Source organism: Amblyomma maculatum, chromosome 6, assembly GCF_055883805.1.
Source record: "Amblyomma maculatum isolate TAMU_Amacu chromosome 6, ASM5588380v1, whole genome shotgun sequence".
Classification (NCBI taxonomy): domain Eukaryota; kingdom Metazoa; phylum Arthropoda; class Arachnida; order Ixodida; family Ixodidae; genus Amblyomma; species Amblyomma maculatum.
This window is the reverse complement of record NC_139349.1, coordinates 139,945,551-139,960,143: the sequence shown is the minus strand read 5'-3', so window position 1 is coordinate 139,960,143 and position 14,593 is coordinate 139,945,551. Positions and strand designations below refer to the sequence as shown.

The following is a 14,593-nucleotide window of genomic DNA, read 5'->3' as shown; positions in this document are numbered from 1 at the left end:
GCACCCGCTTCATCCTGAGAACACAGTCCGTCAGTACCACTACGATCCCGAGCCGCCCTTGAGCAACGTCTCTTCTGGATCGTCTCCACCGCGGGCTCAGACTCGACACGCCGTTCGCCTTCGCCTCGCCGACGTTCCATTTCGCCAATGCTCCGGCGATAGGGCCCTACGCAAGGGGAAAACTAAATGCCGCAGTTCCGGAGGCAAGAACTGCGCGTTTGACGAACTCGTTAAGTCCTCCGCCTACTCCCGCCAACGTCATTGAAGTGTTCGTAGAAGGTTTTCCCGTTCTTGCGCTGGTGGATACAGGTGCTGCCGTTTCCGTAATTAGTGATGCCCTTCGCCGCAAAATTCGCAAGGTCACGACGCCGCTTTCTGCCTTTTCGCTTCGTACAGCCAGTTCAGAGCGCATCACCCCTGTGGCAGCGTGCACGGTACGAGTTTGCATCAAAGACATTACGTATCTCGTCGAGATGGTGGTGCTTTACGACTGCTCCCACGACATCATCCTCGGCTACGACTTTCTGTCAACTCACAGTGCTATGATTGATTGTGCCCGTGCTGAAGTTGAGCTTTCCCCTGTGTGTAATGTTTCCCTGTGTGACCCGCCTGTGCGCCCTGCTAAACTCCTTGTAGCTGCAGACACCGACATTCCTCCCTTTTCTTCAGTTCTCGTTCCCCTTATTTCGACATCTGCCCTCCCTAGTCCTGTTCTCTTTACGCCCACCATAACCGCCTCCTTCTTCTTTTCGCCTTTTTAACAATTTCTGATGGCAGCTGTGCCATCTAGGCTTCCAACCCTTTTCCCTGCCCAACGGCTGTTCTTCGCGGGGAGTGCCTCGGCTACATTGAAGAGCTGGACCCTGATCGCACTTACATGTTCTCCGAACCTGAAGTTTTTCCTCACGCCGCTGCCCTGACGTCTTGTGCTTCTACTAGTGATGAGCTTCCTGTCGACGCCCTTCATCGAGCTATCGCGACCGACCTTCCGTCCGCCCAACGGGACCAAATAGTCGCCCTCCTTCAACGCTTCAGTGCATCTTTTGACGTGTCCCAGCCTTCCTTGGGCCGCACCTTGACCGTTTCTCATGCAATCGACACTGGTCCTCATGCTCCCCTGCGGCAGCGACCATATCGCGTGTCGCCCACTGAGCGCCGCGTCATTCGTGACAATGTCGCCGATATGCTTCAACGGGGCATCACACGACCATCTCATAGCCCTTGGGCCTCCCCTGTAGTGTTGGTGACGAAGAAAGATGGCACGATCCGCTTCTGTGTGGACTACCGGCGTCTGAATAAGATAACCCGCAGAGATGTTTACCCACTACCACGAATTGACGACGCGCTAGATTGTTTGCAAGGAGCAGAGTTCTTTTCGTCGCTAGATTTGCGCTCTGGCTATTGGCAAGTACCGATGGCTTCCGCTGACCGCCCGAAAACAGCCTTCATCACTCCTGATGGCTTGTATGAATTCAATGTGACGCCGTTCGGACTGTGCAATGCCCCCGCCTCCTTCGAGAGAATGATGGATAACATTCTCAGTGGGCTCAAATGGGAAACGTGTCTTTGTTATCTAGATGACATTGTCGTTTTCTCGAAAGATTTCCCTTCCCGTCTTCCGCGCCTTCAGCGTGTTCTTACGTGCCTTACTGAAGCCGGCCTACAGCTCAACTTGAAGAAATGTCACTTTGCCGCTACCAAGCTCACAATACTTGGTCATGTCATATCCAAAGATGGCGTTCTACCGGATCCTACCAAACTTCGTGCCGTCGCAGACTTCCCCAAGCCCACAACCTTGAAAGAACTTCGGAGTTTTATCGGTTTATGTTCGTATTTCAGCCGTTTTATCCGCAACTTCGCCAGTATTATCGCCCCTTTAACGCAACTTCTCGCCGGAGGCCCGAACCTCTCCTCTTGGTCACCAGCCTGTGAAGCCGCGTTCAGTACACTACGCCGTCTACTGGTCTCTCCCCCTATACTCCGCCATTTTGACCCTGCCTGCTTGACCGAAATACACATTGATGCAAGCGGCGTAGGTCTGGGTGCTGTTCTTGCTCAACGGAAACCTGGATATTCCGAGTATGTCGTCTCGTACGCTAGTCGTACCCTCACGAAAGCGGAATCGAACTATTCTGTGACCGAAAAGGAGTGTCTGGCCATCATATGGGCCATTGCCAAGTTTCGTCCTTATATTTACGGTCGCCCATTCTACGTTGTTACCGACCACCACGCGCTCTGTTGGCTATCCTCCCTCAAAGACCCCTCCGGCCGCCTCGCCCGCTGGGCGTTACGTCTTCAGGAGTACGATATCCACATCATCTATCGATCTGGACGCAAGCACACCGACGCTGATGCCCTTTCCCGTTCACCGCTTCCTAACGACTCGACGGCTGGCTTCGTTTGTGCCTACGATATGTCGCCGCTCAACATTACCAACATGAAATCTGAGCAGCAGAAGGATCCATGGATATCCTCCCTCTTAACATTCCTGTCTACGCCCGCAGAGCCGTCTCCGTCACGTGCTCTTCGTCGTCAGGCCCACCACTTCGCCACTCGTGATGGACTTTTATACCGGCGCAATTACCATCCTACAGGGCGAAAGTGGCTTCTCGTGATTCCGCGACACCTCCGTGCTGAATTCTGCGCCTCTTTCCACGCCGATCCCCAATGCGACCATGCAGGTGTCATTAAAACCTATTCTCGACTGCGTATGAGATATTACTGGCGCGGCATGTACCGCTTCATTCGTCAGTACATCCGATCCTGTACCGCCTGCCAACGTCGCAAGAATCCATCCCCTCAGCCAGCCGCTCCGTTGCAGTCATTGCCTTGCCCCAGCCGCCCTTTTGACCGTGTCGGTATCGATCTGTATGGCCCGCTTCCGACCACGTCGGCTAACAACCGCTGGGTCATCGTAGCCGTTGACCACCTAACCCGTTACGTGGAAACATCGGCCTTGCAGTCTGCCACCGCACGGGATGTTGCTTCGTTTATTCTGCATCGCCTCGTTCTTCGTCACGGCGCACCGAAAGAATTGATCAGTGACCGCGGACGTGCGTTTCTTTCCGACACTGTCGAAGCCCTCCTCAAAGAGTGCCAGATCATTCACCGGAGCACCACAGCGTATCACCCCCAAACGAACGGCATGACTGAGCGATTTAATCGCCCTCTTAGTGATATACTAGCCATGTACGTTGATAGCGCTCACTCTAATTGGGGCCAAGTGCTGCCTTTCGTAACGTACGCCTACAATATGGCTACGCAGACTACGACTGGGTTCTCCCCCTTTATTCTTATATGTGGTCGTGAACCCACGTCCACCATGGATACTATCCTGCCCTACCACCCCGACGCTTCAGAGACCACTTTACTGTCTGAAGCGCACACATCTGCCGAAGAATGCCGACAATTGGCGCGCTCCTTCACAACGGAGAACCAGGCTCAACAAAAGCATAACCGGGACCCTACAAATCCAGCGCCTTCATAACCCTCAGGTGCGCTCGTTTGGCTCTGGGTGCCTTCCTCTGCACCCGGCTTCTCATCCAAACTCCTATCGCGCTATCATGGACCTTACCGCATTCTCGAACAATCTTCTCCCGTCAATTACGTAGTAGAGCCCTTGAACCCATCTTCAGACCATCACCGCCGCGGCCGAGAAACTGTACATGTCGACCGCCTCAAGCCGTATTATGATCCCCCTACCCTTTCCTCACCATGAGTCGCCAGGATGGCTCCTTTTCCGCCGGGGGGTATTGTAGTAATCCTGATCGCCATCAGCTCACGCGCCAACCCGAAGAGGTAGACGAAGTGGAGCCGGAGCCTTGTTGGCACTGCACTGTTGATTCGAACGCTACCCCCGTCGCTTTGGTTTGCGGACGTTGCTTGCGGTCTTGGTTCTCTAATAAACACCTTACAATTGATTTAGATTGGTTAACTAAACCATCATTCTATTTATTAAATTTTTGTTTCTACGTCACTACCATTATGTAACTTCTCTGCTTTTAAGCCACCAATTTTCCAGTCGTTTTTTGCTAATTTCCACAGCCGGTTTATTCACCCGGCCACTGGTATCTCTAAACCCCAGAGCTTCAGGAACAGTGATTGCGCCTGCATCAACTTCCGGATGGATACCATTAGATTCGAGTATAATATGGTCAATTGTTTCACTGGAGTTACCACATACAGCACATGCGTCATCTCCATTGTTAGATTTCTTTTTGTTGCTGCGTATTCTAAGGCACCGTGATCTAGCTTCAAAAAGTAGGGCACTGCCTCTTGAGTTTTCAAAGGAATCTTCCTTCCTGATCTGCATTTTCCACTTTCGGTATAATTCCACACTCTGTATCTTTACCATCGAATTTATCCAATTTTTACCTTCTGTGTTTTTCACCTGTTGCTTAATGCTCTTTATTTCTCCGTCCTTTATCCTTTCCTAGCGAGCGCCCTCACGCGGCGGGCCGAAGAGGCCGTCACGTGGTAGCCGCCGCGCGGAGCGAAGGAACGACTACGGCCGAAGAGACGAGTTGGGGTCCCTGCTCTCCTCTAGTCGTGACGCCAAGCTGTAACGTGGTCGTGCGCCGCAGCTGCGCCGGAGCGAAGGAACGACCTCCACCGACGACAGAAAAGTGCTAGAAGTATTGCTTTCGCAACAGAAAAAAATTCAGTCTATCCGGGAATCGAACCTCCATCCCTTACGTCCCTAGCCGAGCGCTCTACCGCTGTGCCACGCAACGGATCGTGAACCGCTTTTCATAATTCCGCTTGTGTACCGTGAAGGATGGTAGCGGAATTCCGCGAGTGATATATACTGCAATTGACGCGCAATTTCAAAGTATCAAAGACAAATAGTTAAGTCACTCGGGATGATGTCAAGGATGTGACGTCACCCATCTGCCGTCAGCTATGAGGAGCAAGCGGGAACGAGTTCGCTCCAACACAGCCGGGCGGCGCTTCTTGCCTTCCGAGAGCGACAGATGTGGCGCCTTTGTTTTCCTGTAAACGAATCATAGAACGCGCTAGGCATGGAAGCCAAGGAAATTTTAGCTTCTGCCGAACGGCGCAGAAGACTGGAGAAATGAACTTCTGATCCCGATCGTAGTCACTGCTTTTCGCTACGTTTATCTAGGCATAGCAGAACTAAGTTGGTTGGTTGGTTGGTTCATAGGAAGGGAAAGGCGCAGTATCTGTCACACTTGCTCTGTGGAGACCTGCACCGCGCCGTAAGAGAAGGGATGAAGGTGGGAGTGAAGGTGGATAGAGAGAAAGGGGAGCCGTAGTGGAGGGCTACGGTGTAATTTCGACCACCTGGGGATGTTTAACGTGCGCTGACATCGCACAGCACACGGACGCCACTTTGTTTCACCTCCACCGAAACGCAGCCGCCGTGGTCGGGTTCGAACCCGGGAACTCCGGCACAGTAATCGGGCGTCATACCACTGCACCACCCCGGCGGGGAGCAGAACTAAGTCATTATTTATTTATTTATTTATTTTTCATTATTTATTTTTTGTGTGAATGCGAGTAGCTCCCCCATTCGCCTTCAGTTCCTTGCCAAATTCGCGTCCCCGACTAAGCAGCGCAAAAAAAAGGGAAAAAGAAAAGAGTGATCAGTGGTCCTGCCACCACTCGCCTGTCGCCACGTGCGCACTGCTTTTGTTAGGTGCCCGCCACCGCATTTCATCGGGTGCTTGCGTGCATGGGCGTCTCACCTGCGACTGCGGAGCCGAGGCGGTGCGTGCAAGCTGCTCTTCACAATGTCGTCTATATATTCCACTTCGAGGACTCACTGAATGTCATTTGGCTACTAACGCTAGTCATCCTAAATGGCTTTGCGTGCTTCGCCAGGTGCCTTGCGGTGTCCCCCTGGCTTGCACACCGCCAGCATCCATTCATGCTGCAAGACTGCCAAGAGGCGCTGGGCTCATAGCCTTATATACCTTCCCCGACTCCTCGCGCTTATCCGTTGGTGTCGTCGGCCCCTTACACGGGGAGCATAATAAATGGTGTGTTGGTCGTAGGAGATTAACTGCATTATTGCACAGCTACAGCTACTACCTTGGACCAATCCAAACTGTCATCAGCACAGATATTCTACGTGCCGGCTAGCCGCTCTTGTTAAAATATTTGTTACAGTGAGAAACATTTTATTTGTTTTGTTTCGGAGTTAGTGTGTGCATTGATAACTCAGCGAAATGCGCTTTTAATATAAAATGCTCACAGGTCGGCAAAGCGTGCGTAACCAGAACATTGAATTGTGTGGCAGCAACCGAATCCAAAATTTTACAAGAGTGCAGTGGCACTCCAAGATTAACTGATTTCTAAAGATGGCCTACAGCAGTGACGTAAGTACCTGTGAGGTTGTTTGAACACGCTGGAGTGAGCATAGGTGTAGATGAACCTCAATGCCCCCATGCTAAAATTTTCTATGATACGTTAATGGTGCGGGCGGAGTCTGCCTTCGGACTCCATCTTACATTCGTTTAACTATATAGGAACTCCCTTACATGTTCGGGTATAGATATTTGTCCAAAATATCCGGTCCAATAGTAGTCTTTAAGTTTTTCGTAGTGTATCTATTGAAACCTTTAAATTTTGTATAGACTTATGGTTCCCTACGTACTGCAGGCTATAGCATAGGTACAAACTTCATCGTTAGCTATGGGAAATCCTTTGTATGATCGGGAATAGATATTTAGCCCAAAAATTTATACTTTTTTTGCTATACTTTGTGCCATAGACGTCCTAATCTATTCTATAGATTATGATTGCCTACGTATTGAAGTCTTTAGCATTTCCCGCGGGCAAGTACAAATTTTTGTGGTCAGCTATAGAAATTTGTATGGTAGGCTATATATAATTGGCCAAAAAAGAGAGAAATCTGTTTAATGGAATAGAGATTTTACCCGGCGTCAACGCTGTAGAAGTCTTTAACCTATTGCTTAAACTTCTGATTGCATATTTACTGCAGTATTCGGCATTTTTTATCGTCAGGTACAAATTGAATGGTCAGCTGTGGTCGGTTGTTGATAATTAATCCAGAAAGATATAGGTGTCCATATGGAAGTGAATAGGTTTTGCTATAGTCAATGCTATAGACGTATTTAACCAATCCCATGGACTCCTGCTGTTAGCATTTTATATGGCCAGCTATAAATGCTATACGACGGTTGTACAGCTTGCTGACAGGTCCATAAACCCGTGCTATACCTCTTCGGACGTTTATTTTCAATTCTTTGCCCAAATAATTTTTAATCGGCCAGTGGTCCCCATGACGAACAACACTGTGTGTCGGGGGTACTCACCGTAAGTGGTCTTCATGCGAATACAATAGTCCCACTACTTGTACCTACTACCAAGAGTGTGATGCAATGAATGTGTCGTAAAGCATTGCGGTGGAATTCATACGATTTACCGTGTCCTAAACTATTCAACCCCGAGGCAGCCCGTGAGAACAATTTGAACTGACAATATAAGCACCTTTAAATGTATGTCTATGTGTACGTATTCGTGTATGCCTCGAAATTCAAATATATCTTGCGAAAAAAATCGTTTGTCGCACATCTTTCCGGGTTGTATCATACGATTTCTTGTTCCATATAGCACACAACTCTTACTCAATTTGGAGGCTAAGTTGAAGGATTCAAACCTATGGTATTTTTATGCATTCTCGACTTCCTATAGGCTGCTAAAAAATGTTGTATGGGTGTTGGTTTTATAGTCTTTAGTCCAGCCCACTTATAACAGCCGCAGATATAACGAACGCTTGCTTAGTACGAACGAGGGCGGTGCTACCGTCAAAATATATATTAGGGCAATGGCACAGTGTCTCACATAGAACGACCTGTTGTGGTCTCAACACTCGGTTAGAGCGAACGCGAAGCTGTCGGGCCCCCGTAGTCGACCGAGCCGGCGGTGTTTGGCGCGGTTTCGCTCGACTGCGAACCCGCGGCAGGCGAATTTCGCGCACTTTGTGTTCTCCTGACACGACGCGAACCCAGAGCGCACAAAGCGTCCTCCGGCGCTCCTTTTGCGGGTAAAATAAAGTAAAAAGAGAAAAAGCGCGCGTTGAAAAGTGAAAACGAAAAAGCGCGCGCGCGCGGTGACTAAAGAGAAAGTGGCGCCGCCCGCGTCGCTGTGATGCATCCACGTGATCTGCGTCGGCCAATCCGGAAAGTCAGGCGCCTGCTCTACCGGCTCAAACCGGTTTTTCATTTGTTGCTCCGTTGCCACCCCGCGCTGAGGGCATTGCGCCGTCGATTCTTTCTATGCGATGGCACTGACATCGTTTCCGCATCCGTGCCTTTCCCAGATCGGAGAGTTGAAGGCTGCCTCAACGCGTGAGCCCAAGGGCTTGACTTGCGCCTCGTGCGATGGAGGACTGTACGCCGACCTCTTCAAGTGCTAAAAGAAAAGCTGTCGACATCGCAACGAAGATGGCCATTGTTAATGAACTTGCTCAAGGTGCAAAAAACTGCGAACTGGTCAAGAAGTACGAACTGTCGAAATCGACCATTTCAACCATTGCTAAGGGCAAGGAAAAGATTCTTGGTGCTACCGTGAATGCCGACCCGACGACTAGAAAGCGCCTTCGGAAGGCGACCTACGCGGACGTTGAGGACGCACTGCTGAAGTGGTTCGCTGACGCCCGGTCTCGCAACGTTCCGATCAGTGGATCGCTGATGCTCTCCAAGGCTAAAGACTTCGCCTTCTTTTTGGACTTGCCCGATTTCAGCACAGGCAATCGATGGCTGCAGCGGTTTAAGGATCGGCACAGAATTGTTTTCAAGGCGGTCGTCGGCGAGGCCGCGTCTGTGAACGAGGACGTCGATGCGTGGCTTTCCGACAACCTCCCAACAATCACGAGCTATGCTCCACGGAACGTTTACAATGCCGACGAGACTGCGTTGTTTTATCAGATGTTGCCATTAAAACGCATGCCTTGAAAGGCGACAAGTGCGCAGGAGGGAAGAACAGCAAGTTGCGCATAACCGTTCTTCTGTGTGTCAATATGGACGGCAGTGACCGGCGGCTGTCTTTTGTCATTGGCAAGTCAAGTAAGCCGCGATGCTTTGAAAGCTACGTGCCCGTACGCTACAAGAACAATACAAAAGCCTGGATGAGTCGTGACGTATTTTCCGAGTGGCTTGTCGAGTTCGACCGCGACTTGGCACGAAAAAAACAGGAAGATCCTGCTCATGCTGGGTAAGTGTGCGGCGCACCATGTGCAGCCTTCCTTGAGTGCGGTGACAGTGCTGTTCTTGCTTCCCAATGCAACCTGAAAAATTCAGCCGCTGGATATGAGCATCATTCATGCGTTTAAGGTGTGCTACCGGCGGCGCGTCATCCAACGCTTGTTGATCGCGATTGATGCAGCCATGCCAGTCCGCATCAGCTTGCTTGCCGCCGTGGAGATGTTGAAAGCGGTGTGGATGGAACTCACCGCGGAGTGCATAGCAAATTACTTCCGCAAGGCGGGTTTTATGGGCCCAGGCACCGAGGACGCCATAGATCACAAACCGGAAGGCCGATCGCACGAGGATGTGTGGCAACGCGTCGTTGACACGCAGCTGGCCGGACGTGACTTTGCCTGGGACGACTTAGTTTCTGCTGATGACGACGCCGACATTGCGGAGCCATGCACTGATGAAGCTATTGTGCGTGAAGTGCGAGCCCTTTCTGACTGCCCAGAGACCGACGAGGACGATTACGAAGATGCTGCTCTACCGCCGGTTGCTGTGAACGCTTCAACCGCGATCCATTACATCGCGTCGCTTAAGGAACTCGTGTGCAGCAGAGGCCTTGGCGATGAACATATTACTACGCCGGCAAAATTAGAAACGGCAGTGATGCGATCAGCTTTGAAGAAGCAGACATGCATCACGGATTTTTTTCAAAAATAAAGTTAACTTTCGTCTCGCTTGCTCTTTTTGCCCGTATAGGTGGTCCATGGTATAGATTGTCCACATACTACGAACTTTGGATACAACGAACAAATGCCGCGTGACGATCAAGTTCGTTATAAGTGGGCTGGACTGTACAATATTCCATAGCCAGCCAAAACAATTTCTTGCAGTCTGCAGTTTTAAGGCATTTGCATCTCTACAGGCAGCTAAAGCAGCTGTATGAAGACCGATCTATTGCGTCAGGAATACGTAGTTTTCTTAGCTAGCTTTAATTGACATGGCCTTCAATCTGTAGCTTAAGAGTCGTTCAGATCTCTATAGACAACTACAAATAACTGCATAAATACTAGTGTATAGCTTCAGGAGCATATACCTCTAAAGCTAGTAAAACAGCTTATATGACTTGCAGTCGGTAGCTTTAGAAGCACGGAAATTTCTATAGACAACTAAAGATAACTGTATGGGTGCTGGGCTTTAGCTTATACATGCATGGTTATATGCACGGTTCAGTAGCCAGATAAAACTGCCTCTTTGACATGCAGTCTGTAGCTTTAGAGGTATTTACATTTCTATAGACAGCTAAAGATTGCTCTGTAACTACTGTTATATTTAGCTTCAATAGTCAGCTAAAACAGCTTATATGGCTTGCAGGCAGCAGTATTAAAGGCATTGACACGATAATGGCATTATCGCTAGTTATCAGCCCCAGGAAGATTCAATTTCTGTAGCCATCTAAAACAGCTTGTATGGCTTGCAGTCTACTTTCAGGGACATTTAAATTTAAATAGCTAAAGGTGAACTAAATGAATCAGCGCTACCAGACAGGACGAGTAGAAAGGTGAGGTAGACACATGCCCTGACTCACAACCAAATGGTTTATTGCGACACAACGAACAACATAAAGCAGATAGCCAAAGCGCGCAAGGAAAAAAATCAATTGAGGCATAATCCTGGTCCCGAGATCTACACGGGAGCTATCAAAACCGTCCCTGATTGAAATAGGTAAGCTGTTGTGGGAATAGCGCTACCGAAGGTCGACTGATACATTGTATCACCACAATTGCGAATGTTAAATGCTTTTGAAATTAGGCGTGAGGTACGATCCTTATATTTGGCGATGATTGTGATATGGTTTAAAAACGCTTCATAGTCCTTGGAATCAGTAAAATGGAAGACTATGTTATTTCGCCCCGACCGGTTTTCTGTTTTTCGCGTGCTCACGTAGTCGCTCATTCACGCACCATTCAGTTTCACCGGTGTAAAATGGGCCGCATGACAGCGGAGTCTTGTACGCAACACCACAACAACAGTTCACAAATATCTTTCGGTGATTTTTTTCACATGCCTTCTTTCTAATTGTTTGGTTGACTTTCTTGCACAACCGTCTTAACGTATTCCTGCTGAAAAAAAGAAGTTTCACACCGGGTTTGCTCACGAGTCATGATTAAGACTCTGCTCTGTCTCTGCTCCGTCGGCAGTGGAGTTGGAAGGCAGCCGCGGCGGCCCAGAGCTCTGATGTCATGCGCAGCGCCCTTGTTGCTCCACTCTGTTGCTGTTGTTGTGGCTGTAGAAAGAAGGAAAAGAAAATGCACGGGCCTGCTACTGGCTCTATAGCTGAGCCACCTCCGCTGCCTCGTGCAGACAGAACAGAAAATAGCTCTGGTTTCCGGGGATGCGCACTAGTGGTCTGCATGGGCGAACTCTCCCCCTTGTGCACGCGACACCCTCGGTGACGCGCGCATGCGCAGCAGACCGCAAAACTCCTCGGTCGGAGACGGACGACGTATGCACCGCGGTCGGCGCAGCGCATCAGCTGCGCTCCCCCTTGTGCACGCGACACCCTCGGTGACGCGCGCATGCGCAGCAGACCGCAAAACTCCTCGGTCGGAGACGGGCGACGTATGCACCGCGGTCGGCGCAGCGCATCAGCTGCGCTGCTCTGACGTTACTCGGCTACTCGCCCTTGCGCAGAACTGGCGAAGCGAGCGCCACAGCGAGACCGCAGGTAACGTAGCTCTCGCTACAAAAATGGATGCGCGCAAGCTGCCCCGGCAATTATTTACACAATACCCACTTTTCTAATGCTGTGCCAATCTTCTGCTGGGTTTGCAGAAAGAGTATCCATGAGTGATGGTTTCGTTGGTAGGGTTTAACGTGCCGTAGCGACTCAGGTTATTTGATGGAGGACTCAGGAAATTTCGACTGAGTGCGTTCTTTAACATGCACTGACATTTTACAGCACATGGATGCCACTCTGTTTCGCCTTCATCGAAACGCAGCTGCCGGCGGTCGGGTTCGAGGCCGGTTGTTTCGGTACAGTAGTCGGATGTCGGGACCACTGTGCCCCCAGGCGGGACGTAATCATGAGTGAACTCATATTTTATAATAATGTGGTCCCATTAATGTCGTCAGGCCAGCACAGCCATTGGAAGAAAGGCAAAGGGATGTATAACGTTATTATGGAGAGAAAAGGCGAATATGATCGCTGCAGAGCCCGCTGACTCACCTTTGCCGGACTTTCCGAATTAAAAAAAAGCAGAAATCTCCCTATCGCAATATATAGCCCAGGACATGAGAGGTAGTGCATATCTACTTAAGCTGCTTTGGCCGAAAGGAGCGGCTGCTGCCTCCTGTGCACCCGTGGAATGCGAACCGCACCAAGTGAACTGTTGGTGTATTCGCACTTTTCAACAACGGCGACGCCACAGACGAGTCAGGCGTGGGAAACCAAAATGTCAGTGTTAAGCAAAAAAACAATAAAGCCTGCAGATTGTCACTGTGAGTGTACAAACGCTCACCATAGGAACGCAGCATTTGCGATAGTCGCCTGCCTCCAGAGCGTCCTCAGCGATGGAAAGATGTCTGGGGTTCGGCAGCTAGTGTTCCTTCAGGTCGGAAAAGTCAGGAAAATGCGAGCACGTCTTGGGATCGATACGTTGTTGTTACAGATAAGGAATGCATTGCATTAGGCGAAAACTATACACCTGTTTGCGATATGGGTTCGCTTTTGACGTTCCCTCTCCATTAAGATATACACGAGGATGTCACTTGAGTCCAGCAAGCCACATCCTTGTCTTCTCAGGTGTCTGTATTGTGGAGGAAAATAGGTGGCGCCAACTGATTTTTGAGAGCACGACTATAGTAAACGCGGGTTTAATCACCGATAACAACTTTCTAGGCTCAGAAAAGGTGAGTTGCAATTTATCAATCACGTCTAGTACGAAAACTTGCCCTTCTTCGGCCAGTTATCTCAATCTGCCTCGCAGCTTTACATTTTCTCCTCGCTTGGTCTGTCATTTCTCGAATGCTTTCTTCTGTCACCTCTCCTGCCTCTTAGCTTTGCTGTTGTAATTTTGAAACCATTGGACTCAAACGTTTTTCGTAAAAAGTCACCAACCGCAGAGTATAAACGAAGGAGAGGAATTTATTGAAGCACTTTATTTGCTGCTTAGGTTGTGACGAAGAGCAATTTTGCAAGCTTTGAAGTTTCTGAGTAACCGCAATTCAATCTAAAAGTTAGTTATTTATATGAAAACAAGGCTACAAATTGGAGTAAAGCCCAGATGAGGTTCCTCTAATAAGAGTATTTCGGAATAAGACGTAATTAGACTCATACCAATGGTGTTAGGACCGATAATGAACTGCTGTGCTGTCTAGCCCAAGAAATCGATTCATTGCGACTTGTGTAAAGAGCTAGGGCCGTTATTTAGCATACGTATATTTTGAACACTTAATCAACATGGAGCATCCTTTACGACTATGAGCCCATCGAGTAGTTAGTATACTCGATAGAACTAGATACTCTGTTTGATATCCCATAAAGCAGGAGACAAAATGTCACGTCACTTACAAGTTATAACACACGACTAAATACAGACTGAAATACCGCGCTACAAGGATACGCTATATAAAGTAGAGACCAGGGTGCGCACACATTTCCCGTTCCAGCATCGTAAACTGCAACGTGCATCTAAATTTACATTCAGTCATAGCACATATATCACCACGCCAGGGATAATACTCAAACTACTGCGTGAATTTCGCATACACGCTTGACATGAAGCAAAGAACATAGTTCTAAAGCACTTCGTACAGATTTGCTGCAGAAAGTTTTCACACAAAGGAATATTTGCACTGTCGTGAAGAGGGCTATAAATCCTGAGATGCGCCAGCAAGTACGACACTTAAAAGGTGGACGCGCGGCCTCATAATAAAGAGGCAACAGGTGGGATGGTATCTTTCGTCACGGACAGGTGGGGTCCGTCTGGTTCTCTCTGTATCGGTAGATTTGGATGATCCTGATTCTTCCGTTGACGACTTGTGAGTACGTGGAGGTGCACGCGTCCGCCCAGTCCTCGCACTCGATGTCGAACAGGGCCAGGCTCACGTTCGATCCGTATCGGTGCCTGACCTCGCACAACTGCATGGAAGGACGCATGCAGAAGATGGCTATGAAGAACTATCTTTGGGCGAGTCTCAAGTGCTGTCCGCGTTACAGTGCAGGAAACTGCGTGTGCTGAAGCACAGGCAACAGGCGCGAGCTGAGGTGGCAGTCTCCGAGGGAACGGATCCCGATATGCGAACTCTTTGTAATAATAAAATGGGCTAAAGTTTTCTTTTGCGCTGTAGTTAGCTGTAGAAGGCTTTATTTTTACAGTACTTTTTGAATGAAATAAAATATTTATAAACAA

General features: G+C 49.3%; 2 protein-coding genes across 2 annotated transcripts in view; one reads left to right on the top strand and one right to left on the bottom strand.

The window, feature by feature from the left end:
• Window positions 1–9,374: 9,374 nt before the first annotated feature.
• On the top strand, window positions 9,375–9,899 carry LOC146186886 (uncharacterized). Its single transcript, XM_084607482.1, has one exon. It carries the CDS (start codon window positions 9,375–9,377, stop codon window positions 9,897–9,899), a length of 525 nt encoding a protein of 174 aa, XP_084463608.1.
• A 4,246-nt stretch (window positions 9,900–14,145) lies between these two features.
• Window positions 14,146–14,593, bottom strand: part of LOC146186885 (uncharacterized) — a 91,946-nt gene continuing 91,498 nt past the window's right edge. The window contains exon 12 of the mRNA XM_084608135.1: window positions 14,146–14,322. Coding sequence (XP_084464261.1) covers window positions 14,146–14,322 — 177 coding nt within the window. The remainder of the gene's footprint in view (window positions 14,323–14,593) is intronic.

Coding starts and splice junctions, on each gene's coding strand:
- LOC146186886 (XM_084607482.1), top strand. CDS start 9,375: ATGCCAGTCCGCATCAGCTTGCTTGCCGCCGTGGAGATGTTGAAAGCG.